This window comes from Hylaeus volcanicus, chromosome 4 (genome assembly GCF_026283585.1).
Source record: "Hylaeus volcanicus isolate JK05 chromosome 4, UHH_iyHylVolc1.0_haploid, whole genome shotgun sequence".
Classification (NCBI taxonomy): Eukaryota; Metazoa; Arthropoda; class Insecta; order Hymenoptera; family Colletidae; genus Hylaeus; species Hylaeus volcanicus.
In genome coordinates, this window is record NC_071979.1 from 3,654,048 (window position 1) to 3,673,537 (window position 19,490).

At 32.6% G+C, this 19,490-nt stretch overlaps 5 protein-coding genes across 8 annotated transcripts; 3 read left to right on the top strand and 2 right to left on the bottom strand.

The window, feature by feature from the left end:
* Positions 1-195: 195 nt before the first annotated feature.
* On the bottom strand, positions 196-1,545 carry LOC128875142 (transmembrane protein 17B-like). The gene is made up of 5 exons (XM_054120508.1): positions 1,536-1,545; positions 1,308-1,328; positions 698-801; positions 504-617; positions 196-440 (listed from the first exon to the last, which is right to left on the bottom strand). The coding sequence occupies exons 1-5, from the start codon at positions 1,543-1,545 to the stop codon at positions 201-203; spliced, it is 489 nt and encodes a 162-aa protein (XP_053976483.1). The 3' UTR covers positions 196-200.
* Positions 1,022-4,200, top strand: LOC128875865 (26S proteasome non-ATPase regulatory subunit 11). Of its 3 annotated transcripts, none has more exons than XM_054121812.1 (5): positions 1,022-1,162; positions 1,730-2,133; positions 2,208-2,602; positions 2,689-3,013; positions 3,128-4,200. In XM_054121812.1, the coding sequence occupies exons 2-5, from the start codon at positions 1,813-1,815 to the stop codon at positions 3,356-3,358; spliced, it is 1,272 nt and encodes a 423-aa protein (XP_053977787.1). In that variant the 5' UTR covers positions 1,022-1,162; positions 1,730-1,812; the 3' UTR covers positions 3,359-4,200. The 3 variants fall into 3 exon arrangements, with proteins under 3 accessions (XP_053977787.1, XP_053977788.1, XP_053977786.1); XM_054121813.1 differs by lacking the exon at positions 1,022-1,162 and adding an exon at positions 1,230-1,662; XM_054121811.1 differs by lacking the exon at positions 1,022-1,162 and having other exon boundaries at positions 1,231-2,133.
* Positions 4,201-4,365: 165 nt separating this feature from the next.
* LOC128875867 (proteasome activator complex subunit 3) lies at positions 4,366-6,967 on the top strand. Of its 2 annotated transcripts, none has more exons than XM_054121815.1 (5): positions 4,366-4,492; positions 5,059-5,091; positions 5,185-5,505; positions 5,578-5,714; positions 5,801-6,967. In XM_054121815.1, the coding sequence occupies exons 1-5, from the start codon at positions 4,376-4,378 to the stop codon at positions 6,021-6,023; spliced, it is 831 nt and encodes a 276-aa protein (XP_053977790.1). In that variant the 5' UTR covers positions 4,366-4,375; the 3' UTR covers positions 6,024-6,967. The 2 variants fall into 2 exon arrangements, with proteins under 2 accessions (XP_053977790.1, XP_053977789.1); XM_054121814.1 differs by having other exon boundaries at positions 4,390-4,492; positions 5,047-5,091.
* A 163-nt stretch (positions 6,968-7,130) lies between these two features.
* Positions 7,131-10,067, bottom strand: LOC128875864 (caspase-3). The gene is made up of 6 exons (XM_054121810.1): positions 9,553-10,067; positions 9,217-9,458; positions 8,850-9,129; positions 8,512-8,774; positions 8,078-8,351; positions 7,131-8,003 (listed from the first exon to the last, which is right to left on the bottom strand). Exons 1-6 carry the CDS (start codon positions 9,688-9,690, stop codon positions 7,884-7,886), a joined length of 1,317 nt encoding a protein of 438 aa, XP_053977785.1. The 5' UTR covers positions 9,691-10,067; the 3' UTR covers positions 7,131-7,883.
* Positions 10,068-10,513: 446 nt separating this feature from the next.
* LOC128875862 (nuclear pore complex protein Nup85) lies at positions 10,514-13,467 on the top strand. The gene is made up of 8 exons (XM_054121808.1): positions 10,514-10,684; positions 10,816-11,242; positions 11,415-11,794; positions 11,876-12,195; positions 12,274-12,491; positions 12,605-12,823; positions 12,910-13,009; positions 13,080-13,467. Exons 1-8 carry the CDS (start codon positions 10,655-10,657, stop codon positions 13,288-13,290), a joined length of 1,905 nt encoding a protein of 634 aa, XP_053977783.1. The 5' UTR covers positions 10,514-10,654; the 3' UTR covers positions 13,291-13,467.
* The last annotated feature ends 6,023 nt before the right edge of the window (positions 13,468-19,490 follow it).

Genomic DNA, 19,490 nt, shown 5'->3' on the forward strand with positions numbered 1-19,490 from the left:
TAGGTATTGCATAAGATATAATAGCAATCAATAATTTGTTATAAATGCATAGCAGGATATATATGTACTACAAAACCAATAAGAATGCATGTGAAATTTGCAATTTCTGCATGAATTCGAACATCTAAATATAATTAGAAAATCAATTTTGGTACTAGTAATTTTAATGAGAAATATAATATTATATATGTACGGTTAAATTAATCTTTGTAGTATGTGTTGCATAGTTGAGCTAAGTAAAATGTTTTGGCACGTTGATCTGCCAAATTCTTTAGAGCAATTGTACCTGTGATGACTTCGACGAGGAAAAAGCAAGTCATAAAAAAATTGATAAATACTTCGCTATCTCGTAGTAATGTTCCTTGATCAAAGAGAAGGAATATCTCCAAAGGAAGTTGTATTAACATCAAAATCAACCAACAACTAGTCAATTCTGGAATCTAGCAATAATTTTGTTGTATAATGAGCAGTTAAAATTCATAACATGTATAATAAACAATTACCTTGCCACCAAGATTTCCAAGATATCCCAAATATAACTTTAGACTTTCGGATACTGAAAGTATCAGAAATACTGCTACCATTAGTAATTTATAAATGTTTGTTAAACTATTATACTGTAAGACAAAAAGTAATTTTGTAATACTTAGATGTACAATTAAAGATTAGTTAAAGTAATAAGTAACACCATATTTACTTTAGCATCTAGGCTAATAATTGCAATTGAAAGCCAAATTGGAAAAATCCACAAATTAACATATAAAGCCATTTGAAAGGGCAAGTTAGATCTTGTTTTATTTCCTGGAAATCCTTTCATTTTATTTTAGAGAGAAAAGAAGTATATATATAATCAGCAACTCATGATCATAGCACTGCACAACACATTAACCGAAAGAATGTTTAATATAAAATACTTATTGGCGAGGATTTTCATATTTTCTGCTATCGATGCATCGACGCGTCTCAACAGTCTCAAATACTGCATAAAAGCATAAATTCAAAATTGTTTTGATCATATACAGATAGCATTATTATGTCCAACCTAAAAAACTAAAATCCCTACCTACGTCAATACATTAAATTAGAATGAACTAATACCATTTAACTCATATTGACATAAATATTACGATTGTAAAGAAAAAAGAAAGGACAAATAACAAAAGTAAGTAGTGTTAGATAGCGTATTATTATTCTGTATAACATTGTGTGTCGTATTTATATTCTTAGTCGTAAATGCAACCTATATGTGTAGCGATATCTTGTATTTTCAGAAATACTTTGTGTCTTTTTATTTCTTTTTTCCTTACGTTTTTCTGCTCCCTTATTTGCTTACTCGCAATGGAATTACCAAAAAATGGAAGCACGAGAATGTAAAATTTTTTAGCGAGTATATCGATAAAAGATACAATATAATGTTTTTCGACGCATAAATACAGTTACACGATTTGAAATTAAGAACAGTCGAAGAAAATTACCTTAGAAAGCAAATATATTAATGTGAAAATTTCAAAGAGTTGGTGACTGAATTGATTCACGTAGCAGCATGACATGAGTTTTGTGATTTCGAGGATCAAGCGGTCACGGAAGAAAGTGACAACACAAAACGTTCGCAAAGTTTGACCGTGGTTGTTTGTACAAGTGCATGCGACATTTAACGCATTAGTAGGTTGTTCTTGATATCAATTTGAACGTTAAAGTGTTTAGAAAAGGTTTGATTATTGATTTCCAGAACAAATTTCACGATCGTAAAGGGTTAAGAAGAGGTTATCCGTCTTTTGATTTCAATTTCTCAAAACGGTGAAAACTGTTGAAATGGCCGGTGCAATGTTGTTCGAACGGGCACAAGCAGTTTCGATGACGAATCGTAGCGAAGGTATTTCGCTTCTTAACGAAATTGTCTCCGATCCGAGCATCGGTGTTACCGACGATGACGAAGATAACATTCGGGTAAAGGAGCAAGGTATTCTACACCTTGGCGAACTTTACAAAAAAGAAGGAAAAGCAAAAGAGCTTGCTGAATTGATCAAAGCTACCAGGCCATTCCTTAGCTTAATTAGCAAAGCCAAAGCTGCTAAGCTCGTACGATCATTAGTAGACTTTTTCTTGGACCTAGAAGCTGGTATTGGTATCGAGGTATTGAAACAAACAGTTCTCATTGAATTTTAGTAGATAGTTTACGATCTGTCTTACTTTTTTCCTTTGCACAGGTCCAGTTATGTAAAGAATGTATAGAATGGGCAAAAGAAGAACGTAGAACGTTTTTAAGGCAATCATTGGAAGCACGTTTAATAGCATTATATTTCGATACTGGTATGTATAGCGAAGCGTTACAATTAGGATCAGCACTGCTCAAGGAACTTAAGAAACTGGATGACAAGCAACTACTAGTAGAAGTTCAATTGTTGGAGAGCAAAACTTATCATGCATTGAGTAATTTAGCCAAAGCAAGAGCAGCACTTACCAGTGCTAGAACAACAGCCAATGCAATTTATTGTCCACCCAAAATGCAAGCTGCTTTAGATTTACAATCTGGAATTTTACATGCTGCCGATGAACGAGATTTTAAAACCGCATACTCTTATTTCTATGAAGCATTCGAAGGGTAGGTTATTATTCTTTTGAGTTATATTTAATACTGCTGTATAAATCTTTGCTAATGTTTTTTCATTTCTCAATCATTGTTAATAGGTACGACAGTGTTGAAAGTCCAAAGGCTTTAACAGCTTTGAAATATATGTTACTATCAAAGATTATGTTACGTACACCCGAAGATGTACAATCACTTATGTCTGGAAAGTTAGCTATTAAATATGCTGGGCGGGATTTAGACGCAATGCGAGCAGTCGCTGAAGCGAGTCATCGTCGGTCACTAGCAGACTTTCAAACTGCTGTTAAAAAATATCGCGAAGAACTAGAAAATGACGTGATTGTACGTGCTCATCTAGGCTCTCTTTATGATGCAATGCTTGAACAAAACTTGTGTCGTTTGGTTGAACCTTATTCACGTGTACAGGTATGCTGTTGGCTATTTCGATTTGGATTAAGGAGTTATACCACATCTAAATAGAATATTATTTGTATGGATTCAAACTATTTATTAATTTCGTTCTTTTGTCTTTCACTATAGGTCAGTCACATCTCGACCTGCATATCATTACCGCTTGCTCAAGTGGAAAAGAAGCTATCGCAGATGATATTGGATAAAAAACTAAGGGGTGTTCTCGATCAGGGTGAAGGTGTTTTAATCGTTTTCGAAGATACCCCGCGTGACAAGACTTACGAACTTGCATTGGATACGATACACAGTATGGGGAAGGTCGTTGATACACTTTATCAAAAAGCGAAAAAACTCACTTAGCTATATTTAATATATTCTACCATCAAAATTTGTTATAATTATTATTACCATTAACTATCATTTCGTGTCGTTAAAAAACAAATTAAATTACATTTGCTGATATTCATTATATAATTTAAAACACGTTCCTGCCTTGAACATTTCTATTTTCTGTATAATACCAATTTGACCGTATTGTTTATTTTTACATGTGAAATTTATTTGGCTCAATTGATAATATCAATCCGTTTTTTTGTTCGCACGTTTATATTGTACCCGAGAGCGCGCATTACACACGCCATACATACGTCCATCTCTTTTTCTTTTTTAATTACACGTATGTATTGACACATATGCAGATGGTGGTGAATTTTATACGTAGTAGTACTTTTGTTGGTCAACCCTTTCTTCAGAAACAGATTGGAAAAATAACGTCGTGATGTGCAAAATACGAAATACAGTACTATGATGCGAAACGATTCATTTTACTCACTTATTTATCCTCTTTGAGGTACTGGAATGGCATCTAAATAACTGCAAAATTGTATCCTCTTTATCTAAAAAGATTACGTCTGTTTACAAAGTTTGTTTAAAATTTGATAAAACATTATTTTAAATTTCTTAACTTATGTTTGAAGGTGTTAGAAAACATTATCCCAGATTACTATGCACCTGAAAATCGATCTTTCTCCTTGTAGTATGATTAAAATTGAAATTAAAGTACCATTTCAATCAAATATTTCAGTGACTTAAGCTATGATGAATATCATTATAATTTATTTAATTCCATAATTTTATACTAGAGTCGAGTATTTCGATTGTACATAATTCTTTTATAATAAAAAAATGAAGTTGGTGTGCCATTTAGTATAATTATCATTTGTTTCAAAATATTTCCAAAACCTATCATAGGTCTATCTTAGCTTGCAAAAAACAAGAATGGAAGGATTCTTGAGGTGTTTAACAAAAAAAACTCGTATTACGATAAAGTTATCGTAACTGCTGTTACAGATTCTGATTTGATGGCGTAGTAGGAATATGCATCACGACTTCCTGTTTGAAGTTGTACGTTACAACAAAGGGACAGTGTGGTTATATTTTATAAAGTTTTTTTTTTTTATGAAGTGTATAATGGCGGATATCACGGCACAGAAGGTAAAATAATTTATGTTACCGTTTTAATCGCGAACAAATGAAATGCTAGACTAAGAGACTCGTGTTGTATGCTTCACAAATTGCAAGCACGAATATTTAGGTTAATGTAACGTTTCACTTGAACCGGCAACGTTATCCATGATAATGATTGCTTTTCCCCTTAACAATATTCTCGAAAGATTTATTATCGTACAATCAATATTTAAATATATAATTTGTTAACTAGTTCGTATTCTTAATTCACACACTTGATTAGCGATTTTATCTCAATGCTTATCCAAAGACTACACATGTGAATTATGTTGTTGTATTGATGTTAAATTTCGGTTATGAATTATTTTGCTGTTTTCTATATTCAGTTGTTGTTATGGGGATCGTTACACTTTAACAGAAAAAACCTGCAAATATATGTATAATAATTACCATTTAGTAATTTTGTGCTTAATTTCATTTCATTTATAGATTCAAGATATATCTGTATTGATTTGGTAATCAAATTATGGTACACTTCCAATTCAGTGTAACCATGCTATCTAATTTATTTATCTTTCAAGTTCATTTTACAGGTTCAGGAATACAAAGACTCCCTTAAAACTAAGGTAATTGGTTGAATGTTGGTTGAAAGTTCCCTTGACACATAGCTTTGTTTTAGCTGTGAAGGGTATATGATACATACGTTTGTAATTGTCTAGGCTGAACAACTATTGTTAAAAGGATTTCCTGAGAAGATTGTCAAGTTAAATGAGTTATTGGAGACACGTGGATTCTGTAATAGAAAACTGTCGGATGTTCATCAAGATTTAAATGTGCCCATTCCAGATCCAATAGTTCTTAATCATTCCGAAGATGGAACTGGTACAAAGAAACGAAAAACTGACAATAGCATAGACAATACTAGTGGAACCAAAGTAATGGTACTACCAAATGGACCCGTACCTTGTAACAAGCCTCTAAGCGATCTTATTTGCATAGTTAAACCATATATTCGTCAACTCTTGGAAGATTCTAATTTGGTATGTGTTTTAGGAGCTAATAAAAAACAAACTTCAAATACGATTGCTTATGTTTAAATTTTGTATTTTTAGTTAAAAATGTGGGTCTCTTTTCTAATTCCAAAAATCGAAGATGGAAATAATTTTGGCGTATCGATTCAAGAAGATACACTTGCTGAAATACAATCAGTAGAAAGTGAGGCTGCTGCATTTTTTGATCAAATATCAAGGTAATGCAAATTGCAATGTCTTATGAAATATTATTTTTCAATGAAATATAAACTGTAGTCAATTAACTATATTATTTATGTGGTAGGTATTTTATCACTAGAGGGAAGATCGTTAGTAAAGTTGCAAAGTATCCACACATCAGTGATTATAGAAGAGCTGTACAAGAATTAGATGAAAAAGAATATGTGAGTTTGTGGTTGGTAATGAGCGAAGTCCGTAATCGCTATTGTTCTCTACACGATTTGGTGATTAAGAATTTGGAGAAAATCAAAAAGCCACGCTCTTCCAACGCGCAATCCTTGTACTAAACGCTATATATATTACTTATACCTGGTAATGTACAGGACGATAACAAAAAGAAAATCGAAAAGTAACATGCGCGACGTGAAAAAAGTTATTCTCGACTTTTTCAAAGAAAAACTAGAATTATCTTCCTTTTTTATTTGTGATCCCATAGTCTCAGCATTGACTCGTTCGCTTAAGTACCTAACATTTAAAGTGTAATTATTAAAAAGTCGCTACAAATTGAAAATATAATTATACTGATCTCTTTGAAAAATATTAGACACACAAAATAAAATATAACTAACTTATATTCATCTGTGAAAATAAAAACGAATAGTTGTTTTTCTTTTGTATCAAGACTTTTAGTCAATCATAAATTGGAGTAATTTAATTTTTACATCACTTCAGAATCTTCAAACAAAACTACACTTATAATTAAAACTTGCCGAAAGTATGACCCCTCTTTTTTTTTTAAACAATTTTTCATTGTTCTCTGTTTCGAAAGTTCAACTGTTCGATTAAACGAATCGTACGCGTGTGACGTACTTACGACAAACTTTAATAGATGTAAAAGTGTTAGGATATCTGTCCTTTCGTCTAATTAAATCTAGAATATAGTTAATCATGTAATTTGTAATTTACATCTGTAATGATCGTTAGTATATAAATTAAGGTATAACAAACGGTTTTTGTAGATGGTATTAACTTAAAGCCCGTTTTCTTTCTTTAAATGTGATGTACATTACGAAAAACTGATACAACTTAGTATTACGACGAAGTTCATTTTTGTCGCATCAGCTGTACGGAACACGAAACGTTTAGACTATAAAAGCAATAACTGTAAAATGTGTTCAGGAACATGCATAGTTAACAAACGTTGCATTTTTCTCAGAAATCTGGTAGAAATACGTGTTGAAATAGTTTTCAGTACCTGGTATACACGATTAAACGTCAAACTGCTTCGTCACCGTTAGCCATTTTTACTCACCCAACCTATTCTTCGTTTCCGTCTCGCAAAAATTTCATTTACTCTTTGTTATTTATACTTCTTCCGCGTCATATTGCCGGAACACACAGGACTAATGGTTTCGGAAAGTTAAAATCTTGCATATGAATAAATTATACGTAGATTACGTATAAATTTATATATTTCTTAATCAATTTTATAAAATGTAATAAAAAGTATAAAACAATCCGAGTTCGTCCGATGAATAAAGTTCATCCGATTCCCTCGATAATTCATGATAAGCTAATATAAAAATAACAATTTTAATAAATACATAGTAAATCTCTTCGAGTTGCTAAAATTGCTAAGTCAGAACGAGTTTCCTGGCGTACGCGCGTGGTGCCATGTTATAAATGAGTTACCTCTTTAGCAGTTTCCTAGACACGTTTCTCAGTTGCTATTACTGTCTGGTACTTTTTCTCTAATATAAATATAGAACCAAAAGTGGCTCGTTTCTCCAAGAGGAGACAAACAATATTAAATTTCGTTCCCTTAACCTATCAGTTGCTGGCCCTCAGATCTCGATTGTACTGCAACTCAAAGAGATAATACTATGTTTTAACACGTCGAGTGCCGATCGAATTTGTCATGTTTTCCCATTTTCACTGGATGCCCCAAAGGCGTTTTGAATTATCAGTATTTCTCCAAATTATTATGTGAAAACTACAAATTTATTATTTTAATTAAATATTTTAATGGTGTACTTATTATTTTATAATATTCTTAATGTTTTTAATGTTATGTGAAAGTTCACAAATATTAGAATTTATTTGTGGTACAAGTTCTAAGGAAACATTGTATATTCGAAGCATTTAGTAGCCGATGCCTGCCACGGCACTCAACGTGTTAAAGGCTACCTTATCTTGAATAGTCTTCACTATGTTTCTTCAAAAAGGCCTGGGTTGAGGTAACAATGTTTATTAAATCCTATCGATGTTACCATTAAAGTTTGGCATTCATTTTTCATTGTCCTCTGTTTATTTAAACGCTCGTCAACCTGTAAAACATTACTTAGCTACAGCTATTTTAACTCAATTACAAGGCGACTATATCTTAACAAAAGTTGGTTACCATATTTAGTAAATCCTGGAGATGAGTTGTATGTGCATAGTTCATAAATACTTCGCACAAAATTTGTATAAACCAACTGCCAGTTATTTTATCCCGAAAAGCAACATGTCCTGGAAGAGTAGCATGTACGACAAACATATCCGCACAATTCCTCATTGCCTCGTTATCATTCATTTTAACTTTAATCATTTCATCGTTTGAATTACTGATTCGTAATTGAGTAGTATCTGTTGTATGCCTCGGTACTTTTAACGAAGTTTGCAATTTATCTCCTCTAAAAGAACATATTTTCAAATAACATGATATTGGTAAGTTTATTGCAATGTAGGAAATATATAATGATTTTGTCAGTGTTAATAAGCAAACTTTATATCATATAGATTTTAATAGTATTCATTGGGTAGAGATAATACTTTAAGCATTTCGGTACTTGCCTACATAATTGAAAAATAAAAATCTTTGGTTTTCCTGCAAGATGGGGACAAGCTGCTGATGTAAAGTAGTCCAATATATCCATGCACAAAACAGGTTTGGAATTTTTGTGTACTTTAGTTTCTGGATCATAATCCACACCTCCTATTTCTGTTACTTCGTAATTGGCGTTTATGTTACCGTGACTGCTAATGATAACAAAGCATGAATCAACTTTCCGTAAGTCTTTGTTTTGAGAAAATTCTTTCACCTTCTCTGTTACTTGCTTAAAAAAATACATATTGTTGCAGTTAAAGGATTCCAATTTCTCCAGATAACTTTAAGCTATAAAGTTATTTACCTGTCCTGTTAAATCGACACATGTAGTAACTTCAAAACCCATTTGTTCAAATAAATTTTTCAGATTCGCTTCGTCATGTACTGCAGAACTTCTAGGTTCCTCATATGGGTATTTGTAATTAATATTTGTAATTATTAAAACCAATCCACGAGGTTTACTGCGCATTGGATATCTTTGTACATTCTTGTATACGGGTCCATCTAAAAATTTTGTAGCTTTTCGTACTTGAACTTGTAAGGGTACATCCGATAGCTGCATGTTATGGAAGAAGTTGTCTTGTCTGGTTTTTAAAGGAGAAAATACATTATCGCTTGGAAAAACAATCACATAACAATTTAAACACAGTTAAGAATGTTCTGAATATTACTCTTCTATGCTTGGATCAAAATTTGTGTCTTCAGCGATGTTATCATTTATAGCACTTTCTTCGTTAATATTTGTTTGTACATGGTTTTTAGAAAATTTTATTTTATTCCCTTCTAAAGTTTCAGCTAAATTCTTGTGTCCACTTTGTCTAAGGCTTTCAAGGAAACGATCAAATGCGAATGGTCCTCGTGTTTTTATAGTTAAACATATGTCTCGTATTGTTGCTTCATCCGTGAGACTCTCCTAACAAAGTAAAAATAAAATTTCAGTTTTTCCTCTGTTTTATGTAATTAACAATCACATATAATTGTTAAACATGAAAATAAAGCATTCTTACCTTCCAACGTACAACATTCACATCATCTCTATTAAAAACTTTATTTTCTAATAATTTTGGCCATAATTTGGTTAAATCTATTTTAGGCACAATGTAGTTACAATACAAATCAATCGTTTCTCGATGCTTCCTATTCATTTTAAATAACAATAGAACATTTGTATTACTCTAAAGGAATTTAAAGTCTATTTCTCTCAACATTAACACAGTTCACACATTGTATTCCTAAATTCAACAGCAGTTAAAAGCCTTAACAAATCGACACTACGATTACGAGTCAATCAATTTAGGTCAGTAATTAATACCGTTTATTAGTTTTTGATATTATGATGAAATGAATCATTGGCATGAGTCATTCAAATCAGACCAAATGATTTTGTCCAAATCACACATACACAACCTAGGTAAATGTACGGAGTTTCTGATAGTTTTTATTTCGTAGCATAACCATACCAAATTAAACGTACCAGAAATCATTCTTAAAACGCAATAATATACATCATAATAAAAATAAGTGTTAATTTAAATCACGGAATATTTTCACAGAGTAGTTTAATAGAGGCGAAACTCTTATAGAAATTTTTCATATCGTGTCTCTGTAGATTTGGTCCGGCATCTAAAGAAATAAATCTGTAACGCGTAATTGGCGCCAAGACAAAGATGTATCCGCGCTAAGGTAATTTACTCTAGTTTCGTGAAGTGAAATTGCCTGTATACGAAAGTTATTAAATAATTAACGAATTTCAACACGTTCTAAGTAGAGTTTTGCAATTTCTAAGTCTGGCACCAGTGTTAACAGTTCAACCACAAAATTGTTTTACGTTTGTAGGATGCAGTAGTAATTGAAAAGAAATTGGAAGAAGTACACCAGAGTAATGTTGTAATTTATATAAGCCTTTGTGCTTTGACCACACCAAATCTAGTACTATATAACTGGTCAGTGGCAGTGATAATACTATCGATTCACTCGCACTCGAATTCACCGGTATCGATAATTGACAGTACTGTACTTTTGCGGGAAAACGTTGAGAAAAGTTGATTTCGAATATTAATTAAAATTATTGCGTGCTTCGAACGATAGTTTCTTTCTTTACTGTCAAGGATGGATAAAGTCGACGAACCTCCAACTGTAGTAAGAAATAAAATATTTTTAACCGCGCGCTTTGAATCAGTACTTAACCTATATTTTCGGCATTATTGTAATCGTAAAAAAGTCTCTTTTCTAATATACGTAATTAGTAAGAATATATAATATTTTTGCAGGATATTCCACATACCCATAAATATGCAGGTCTTGCTGCTAGTTGGATAAATAGTAATAAGATTAGTCTATACACTTGTAAAAATTTACATGAGAAACATCATGGAAAATATGACTCGACGATACATATTTTAAAACCAGAAGTAATCTTATTTACACCACAATTACGTAAACTTGTAAATGAAAGCAATGGTGTCTTCTTATCTATTCAAAAAATAAAATCATCTTCTGGCGATGTTAGATCAGAGCTTCTGAAACATAGCAAACAGTATCGATCTATTTTAAGAGCATGTATAGAAAGTTTACAGGACATATCTGGAAAAGCTTTATCCGACAAAAGAGAATTACTAGAAAACTTATTAACTATCTTTTATCAAATTGAGTGTGTGTGGCATCTGACTGAAATTCTTTATGTAGACATAGTACCAGGTAAGATATTTTGTCATAGATATAATAAAAATGATAGGTATGTAAGTAATATTTAAACAATAAATGGATAGATACTATCGATTCTTCCTAACAAGTTTATTTAATAAATTAAGTCTAATAGCGTAATGTTTGTGTAATAGAATTTATGATAATATCAATGCATTAAATTTAGGTGATGTAGTTTTGCCACAGTTGCTAGAGTGGATTCAATTTCATTTTCCATCTAGAGAACTTATGGCAATGAAAATATTAGCCCAAAAAACAATTGGTGCTGATTTAGAACACACGAATTATTGGGAAGCAGTAAAGGGATGTGCATTACATGGAAAGCTAGATTTGGTACGAGCACTTTTAGCATTACATAGTAAAGCAGATCATTCAGCTTTTATATTGGCTGAAAATGCACTTAAAACTATGCCTGTGTATAATGTATATGGTGGCTACTCTATAAATGAATTTAGTGTTCGTTGGAAACATTGGCAACTAGAACTATCTTCAAATCTAAATAATAAAGCTTTTATTATTGATCCCGAATTAGAAATGATTATGAAGGTATTTATAACTGTAATACGTATATGAATATAATGATGTATTATTAGTTGTTTTAAACAAAAAAAAAAACATTCAATTTAGTTAATCGTAGGAGAACAAGAAATACTACGACACTTTTCATCTTATACAGATGCTTGGTACGAATTATTGGCAGCAGAATTATTTTATACATCCCCGTGTTGCAAACAACCAGAACTTTCACATCATGCAAACAGTATTTTCAATAGATGGCAAGTTAACAGACCTTCTGATAATGCTATACGTGCTTTAATGGAAAGTGATTTACATCAAGTTATTAAAGAAATACAGTACATGGGTGATAATGGATGGTTTGCAACACATTTAGTAGACTTACTTTGTACTTGTGGAAGACTTAAAATTTTAGACAAAGATCAAGTCGAGTAAGTAATTTAATAATTGTGCTATTATGTACAGTTTCAGTAGAAGTAAAGTTGTAATAAATTGTATTCTTGTATCAGGGTCACTAATCGACTTCACGAATCTCTTATTTTGGAGTATGGCAGTGCATTGATGGGACATCATTCTTTATGGCAATGCGGTGCAAGTTATTTAATGTATTGTCCAACTCAAGGTTTAGCTAGACTTGAGATATTGTTACAATCACTGCCAATGGGAACAGAAGCAAGGATAAACAAGATAATAGACATAGCAGAAGATAACAAAATGGACGATATTGGTTGGTATAAGTTTTTATCTGTAAGTTCTATATTTGTTAGGCATTTAACCATTTTTTTATTAGATGTTATTTTTAACAAATATCTAACAAAAGTGGTTGTATTTTTGTTTTAGTTACTAGCATATGCAAAATCCAAGGAATAGAATGTATAAAACAAGAAAGACTTGGAAATGCACTTGCCTGGGCATTAAAAGCAAGAGACAGTGGTTTCATAACGTACATCGCTGATCAGTTTCTGAAGCAATATTCGGAAACTGGACAATTGGAATGTCGCGATCTATTAGAAAATTTAGGTTCCTGTATGATGGCAAGTGATAGACTCATCTTTTTGGGTAAGCTAGGTTTGAAATATTGAAAATCATAAATAAAATAAATTTTCAATGTACTATCAGTTATTGTTATTTTATTTTTAAATTAGGAAAATATTGTGAATTTCATCAAATGTACGGAATTGGAGAATTTAAAGAAGCAGCAAGTTTATTAGTATCCCTTTTAGTTTCAGATTTAACACCAAAATAGTAAGTAAATATTGATATTGATACATTCAGCTTAAATCGGAAGATATTTCATATGAAAATTTTGTTTCAGCTTCTGGTCGATACTTTTATCAGATGCTATTCCATTATTAGAAGCCAAAGATGTAATTCTGTCTTCCAGTGATTGTTTTGAGTTGTTACGTTGCGTAGAGGCGCATGGGGATGACGCGAAGTTTGAAGATAAAATTGAAATCTTTCGATTAGCAGTCGCTAGAAACTTAGCTCGAGCATTGAGTCTCGAAGGCTCTGAAGTGAAACATTAGAATGTCTATTACCTTTTAGTATGTTAAATTTTCTAATGTTTAAATATACAAAATACCACATTTTTTATATTTACTGTATTTTTATACATTTTATTTATTATATAAACAACGTCACCCATATAAATATTTAAAAAAATAAAAAAATAAAAATTGTAAAATAAAGATTTTATAACATGATCGTTTGCATAATTAAAATTTCATGAGATTTTTGTTCTGAAACGTACTATCATTATTGATATATTTACAAAAATAAGAATTTGAATATATTTTCGATGAATAGTACGTGTAAAAAACGCGTATTGTTAATCATTATCACGTCTTCGTTTCGGCCGAATTTCCGACTTGAGTTACCTGTGCTCTTTGAACTATACTAATACTTGGTAATACTATTGATACTTATATTATTACCAGTAAGAAAAGTAAAGACACGATAAATTTGGGTATTCTCCCACTGATGGCGCCATGATATTTCTTGCTAACTTTAAACATTAGTTTGGTTTACTCATCGCTAGATGACTATACCATCTACTGTCTTAGGCGAAGGGTAACTGGAATTATAATTAATTATTCATGAATGAAGCGTTGAAAAAAAAACTAACGTTTGTCATTTCATTTTCTTCGGTAAGGGTTGTTTAGTTCTAGTACGACGATAGCCACGAAACAGTATTTTAACAATTTGTTTAATTTTTTGCTTGCGGATGATCCAATGTCAAGTAATTGTGTCAATTATGAAAGCAAAATTTCACGTGGCCACATCAATGAAAAAAATTATTAAAAATAAACGAATCATATTGTATTCATTACTTCAACGTCTCTACTATTATGTATAAATATATTGACATTCTGTATCCATTTGACATATTGAATAAAAGTTTGAAAAAAGAATCTTTACGACGTATTTGGAATAATAGACCCTTAATCGTCAAACGAGTCGAACAGAGAAAACAAGTGGGGAAATGAAAAAGAGGGGCAAGAAAGAGGGGGAGAAAGCACGAAGGAAATTGCATGTACACATAGCAAGAAGAGAGAGTGGTCTTCGGATGCTGTATGTATTTCCGTTCCTCATCAGTAGTCAACCGCGTGTCGCGATGTTCCCTTCGTTCCTTCGCGGTGTCATGCAGTGACTGCCTAACGAAAATAGGAGAAGTTTCATCGTGGTTGCAAACTTCATCACCAACGTGTACGTTGCCCGAAGGAACGTGATTCCATTTTCAAATCATAATATGTCCCTCGTGCAACTCGTGTTTTTGTTACACGCTTAACAGCCTCGGTAACGACTGCGAAATTCGCGCCAAGATTCAGACAAATCGCGCGTGGAACGCGCAAACAAGAATACGTACATGCGTCAATCGACAGCATACTTGGACGAGGTATGGTGATCGACATTGTATTTTATATCTTTTCAATTTTAGTTAGTAATTGAAACTTAAGTTTCTATTCAATTCAAACTCAAAGTTCAATTCCTGTTTCCTTAAATCTCCGTCAATCTCTTACTCGTTGAACTTTTATTTTGGGTAAAATTCTCTTTCTACAATTCGAACTGATATTTTTGTTTCAATTTCTTTCAAATCTGCTTGTTCTTTCAAATCTGCGGACTCCCTGCGGATTATCTGTCATTCTTCTTTTGCAAACATGTAACTCAAACTCAAATTTTTGTTTAAATTCTTGTTCCTTCAATTCTAGGAAATCCCTTAATTTGAAGATTATTCTCTTTCTTTCTCCCTATATATGTGTACGTAATTCAAACTGAAATGTTTGTTTCAATTCCTGTTTCTTTAAATCTAGGGAATCCCTTATTCCGAATAAGATTCTTCCTCTACAATTCAAACAAAAATTTGTATTGTAATTTTTGTTTTTCCTAATATGGAGAACCCCTTATTCTAAAAAAGATTCTCTCTAAATATAAATCAAACTCTAATTATTGTTTCAATTCTTGTTCCTTCAATTCTGGGGAATCCCTTATCCCAAATAAGATTTCCCCTGTACAATTCAAACAAAATTCTTTAATGTAATTCTTGTTTATCCTAATATGGAGAATCTCTTATCCTAAAAAAGATTCTATTTCAATATAAATCAAATTCAAATGTTTGTTTCAATTCTTGTGCCTTCAATTCTGGGGAATCCCTTATCCCAAATAAGATTTTCCCTGTACAATTCAAACACAAATCTTTATTTTTATTCCCGTTTCTTCAAATATGGAGAATCCCTTATTCTAAAAACGATTCTTTCTAAATATAAATCAAACTCAAATTATTGTTTAAACTCCTGTTTCTTTAAATCTAGTAAATCTCTTATCCTAAAGTAAGACTCTCTCGTCCTCCACAATCCAAACTCAAACTTCGACATCAAATTCTATCTGCTCAAATCTCCGTCGACCCCTTTCTTCTTCAAACTCTTCTCCGTCAACAATTTCGCCGGCACCAGCTACGCGTATCTAGTTCCATCGTTTCATCCTTCCAATAACCGAACGCTTGAGATTGAACGTTGAAATTCTTTTCTTCGCAGTGAAATCCCGTGGAACGAGTTCCAAGCCGCGGTTCCACTCCTCGAGGTGCGTTCAAGTCCGAAACCAGCCGCCAACGAAGGAATATGTTGCTCGCTGAGACAACAAACGAAACACGATAGCGTTTATTTCGCCGGAGTGCGCGCGGTCGTGGCGATTCGTTTGCGAGCCGGGTCGTCATTGTCAAAGTCGAAAGTTAGCCGGTAACTTTCACTAATAACCAAAGGTGTAATGCCACGGTTCCGCGCGTAGATCGGCCCGTTCGCTGGACGAAGGGAATCGTGGACGTGTACGAGTCAACCACACGGAGAGACGGACGTGCCACTTGTCTCGGTGACCTGGTTTCACGACCCACTTTTCTACCGGACCACGCTACTTGTGGATACCATCGCCACGGTTTGCCAGCTCGGTACAACGCGGCGCAGGGGAGGAAGTCCGTAAACAATCTCACAAACAAAAACTTCGTTCCCTAGTCTCCTGGGAGATGTTTGACGCATAATCGAACGAAGGATAGACGCCTTGAGCAGAATTGGCTTTTTATGACTGGTTGGTCCGTTTAGAAAGAGTCTTCTCGACGTATACGTTAATCCAGGCTTGTGTATCCTAGGTACATCGAAAGTTGTCGAATTTCTTGATAGTCATTCTTCATCCGATTCACTCTCTCCCCAAATTGATCATTGCGAACGGACATCCAATAAAGCAAAGAAGAGGAACAATTCGGAATTGAAAAGCCTATGAATGGGTTAAATAAACAATTAACAACGTCGAGGCTCGTGTATGCCATCAAATTCCTCGATACTCATTCTTCCTTCGACCAGTCCACTAACCAACAATACAAATAATAGAAACACTGGCATTGAAAAGCCTATGAATAGGTCAAGTAAAGCGTTAACCAGTTCGTGCCAACCACGACGAGGAACGCAGGGATGCGGTCTATCGAAATCGCATTGGAGCCAAACGAAAAGAAGATGAATCACTTTGACGACGATGTATCGCCAACAGCACTTTCTACCGCGGTTTCTCTGTTCTTGTAAATCGCAGGAGGTGCATACGGCTTGGTAAACGTCACCGATAAATCGGAAGACGAGGGAGAGAAAGAGAGAGAGAGAGAGGATTCTACGTTGGAAAACTGGAAGCCCCATGAAAGTTTGGCGAGCTCCTGCGACGTCGGTGAATGGCGACAGCAGCAACGACGTCGACAAGCAGTCGAAGCATCGTTGATCGCCATAGATCACCAACAAGGAAAAGAGATGAGCTCGTTTGCACGATCGATTTTCAGCTTGCTCTTCATTGGACTGTATTGTCGTGCCGCCGAAAGGAGGAATGATCGTTATTTAGGCAATTTTGGTGAGTATACCTTAGCAGAAAGGAATGATAGTGGCGTGTCTTCAGTGGTCGAGATAAATTGCAGAATAAATTAGTCAAATGATGGCTATAACATTTTTGGAGGATTTGATAGCCATGGTGAATACTCGTTGAACTGTTATTTTGATAAGATCTCTCTCTACAATTTTTTTTAAATTCCATTTGTTGGTTTCTTATTTACTATTTATTTATTTACAAAAATATTGGCCAGGAGTTATAGAATAGATAATCTCTACGATTTAAACAAAAATTGTTTGATTTGAATTGAATGATTCAAAGATTACTATAATTTGTAGGACCATACTTTTTCTATATATGTGAACGTCTTCATTACAGAAGATTATTTAATATATTTCGCGAACTAATGATTATTAAACCACTTTACCATAATATTTTTGTACACAGAACCACGAAAAGATTCAATCTATGCGATAGAAAATATGCATTTCCATTTAAAAAAATAATGCAACTATCTAATGGACATGCATCATTCAAAATCGTAATAATGTATCCAATTACTATAACGCTTAAAAATAATAATCTATAAGAATAAATATTCATCCAAAAAATATAAATTCGAATCCAATCCGTTCAATAAAAAAATCATACGTAAATATACAAATATTTAAATAAGTAATTAAATTTCTTAATATAATTTTTATATTATATATATATATATATATATATAATTATATTTAAATATATTATTAATACAAAAAATACCATTATAATATCTACTTACAATTATCATTTTAAATTTAACACATTCAAATTTTGACTACGATGGATATACACTATACAAATTATTAGACAACCCAATTACTCTTACATTTATGAAAAAAATATGCTCCTACGATTGTAGTACTCTTTAAACCAATCACTTTTTTCCTTTGATATTTCTCTGCAAATGTACCGATAACGGAGTTACGGCTTGTTACACTTATTTGGCCCACCCTGTATAATTCGAATTCAAATTGGTCGAATTGGAGGTTCTATTGAGGCTGCGACGAAGTAAAAGTAACTTCTCCCACTTCCTCTGGTGAAATTTATTTAATGTTCAACCAGGTAAAGAAGGAAGTTCCTTTTTTTTTTTTTTTTATAAAAGGATGTATTATTCGGAGAAAGTTGAGGCTATACCGAGATAAAAGCAATTTTCTCTCGTCCCCTGTTGGAATGTGTCTAATACATTAATAGTTGTCTCCTTTCCTGCGGAATATTAGACGAGTTTTAACGGAGAAAGAGAGCAAATTGTTTCCGTCTCATCGTAACCTTAATTCCTTCTAAATAACCTGTCATTTAGTAAAAGAAGGAACTTGAACCTTATCTTCGATGAACAATAGCACGAGAAAAGTGGGAGTTTACATTCATTTAATTATAAATTGAATGAAATTGATAATTTGAAATTTGTGTCATTGTGAAAGTTTGGTCAACAGGGAACTGATTTTTTTTTATAAAGAAACCACCGCGAAAATATAATAAAATTGATAAATATTCATATGTAAATAGTTATAATAGTTACAATGGTAAATAGTTGAAAAGATTAATAAATGACAAAACCATCGATTTCAACAAATTGAATATAATATAGAACCCCTAGGGAATATGTACAAAAGAAAAGTAAAAAAAATTATTTAAACCAAACAAATTACTGATATCTTTTATTTTTTTCGTGTATTGTATATTATCTTTCTTCGTCTTTAGATTATTTACTTTTATTTTAAGGTTACTGCAATGATAGTTTTAATAGTAATCGTAATAATATGAAATTATATACGACCATATAATTATATATTTAAATATGATAATCGTTCCCCGCTTATCGTCTATTAATGAAATTACGTGCTTTGATTCCAGATTTAGCGGATAAGGAAACCTCGATGGAAAACGCTATCGATTCGGATAGACAGATGAGATTCTTCGACGAACTCGGCTGTAAGTTTTCCTAGAACGATTTTTCGCGACGAAAAGTTGGACAACATGAATCGCGATAGCTGTGCATACAGTTTATATGCAATCGTGAATAGACAGATAGTAACAGAGATACAAAAGATAAAATTTTGATCCAGGAAAATGACACATTGAGGTGTCGAGGTTCATAAAGAGAGCCACAATAAGGATACACGTTAATGTGAACGTCTGAAAAGGAAGATTTCTTTAGAAATTAAAAAAAAGGAATAACTATAAGTCGTAGAATAATAAATGTTTTGTATTTAAAGATAGATATTTTAAAAGGTGATCATCTTGTGATCCATTTTGTCTGAATTAGAAACAAAAATTTTGTTCTTAATGTATATTTATGTGGCTATGTTTTTTAATTAATTTACATTTACTA

Coding starts and splice junctions, on each gene's coding strand:
- LOC128875862 (XM_054121808.1), top strand. CDS start 10,655: ATGGATAAAGTCGACGAACCTCCAACTGTA. Junction 11,243..11,414: donor TTATGTAGACATAGTACCAG/GTAAGATATTTT, acceptor CATTAAATTTAG/GTGATGTAGTTTTGCCACAG. Junction 11,795..11,875: donor AATTAGAAATGATTATGAAG/GTATTTATAACT, acceptor CATTCAATTTAG/TTAATCGTAGGAGAACAAGA.
- LOC128875864 (XM_054121810.1), bottom strand. CDS start 9,690: ATGAATAGGAAGCATCGAGAAACGATTGATTTGTATTGTAACTACATT. Junction 9,130..9,216: donor TTTGATCCAAGCATAGAAGA/GTAATATTCAGA, acceptor TTTAAAAACCAG/ACAAGACAACTTCTTCCATA. Junction 8,004..8,077: donor TCCAGGATTTACTAAATATG/GTAACCAACTTT, acceptor AATGTTTTACAG/GTTGACGAGCGTTTAAATAA.
- LOC128875142 (XM_054120508.1), bottom strand. Junction 802..1,307: donor AAATAAGGGAGCAGAAAAAC/GTAAGGAAAAAA, acceptor AAGGATTTCCAG/GAAATAAAACAAGATCTAAC. Junction 441..503: donor TTGGAAATCTTGGTGGCAAG/GTAATTGTTTAT, acceptor AATTATTGCTAG/ATTCCAGAATTGACTAGTTG.
- LOC128875867 (XM_054121815.1), top strand. CDS start 4,376: ATGCATCACGACTTCCTGTTTGAAGTTGTACGTTACAACAAAGGGACA. Junction 5,092..5,184: donor AAGACTCCCTTAAAACTAAG/GTAATTGGTTGA, acceptor GTAATTGTCTAG/GCTGAACAACTATTGTTAAA. Junction 5,715..5,800: donor TTTTTTGATCAAATATCAAG/GTAATGCAAATT, acceptor TTTATGTGGTAG/GTATTTTATCACTAGAGGGA.
- LOC128875865 (XM_054121812.1), top strand. CDS start 1,813: ATGGCCGGTGCAATGTTGTTCGAACGGGCACAAGCAGTTTCGATGACG. Junction 2,134..2,207: donor AAGCTGGTATTGGTATCGAG/GTATTGAAACAA, acceptor TCCTTTGCACAG/GTCCAGTTATGTAAAGAATG. Junction 2,603..2,688: donor TTCTATGAAGCATTCGAAGG/GTAGGTTATTAT, acceptor CATTGTTAATAG/GTACGACAGTGTTGAAAGTC.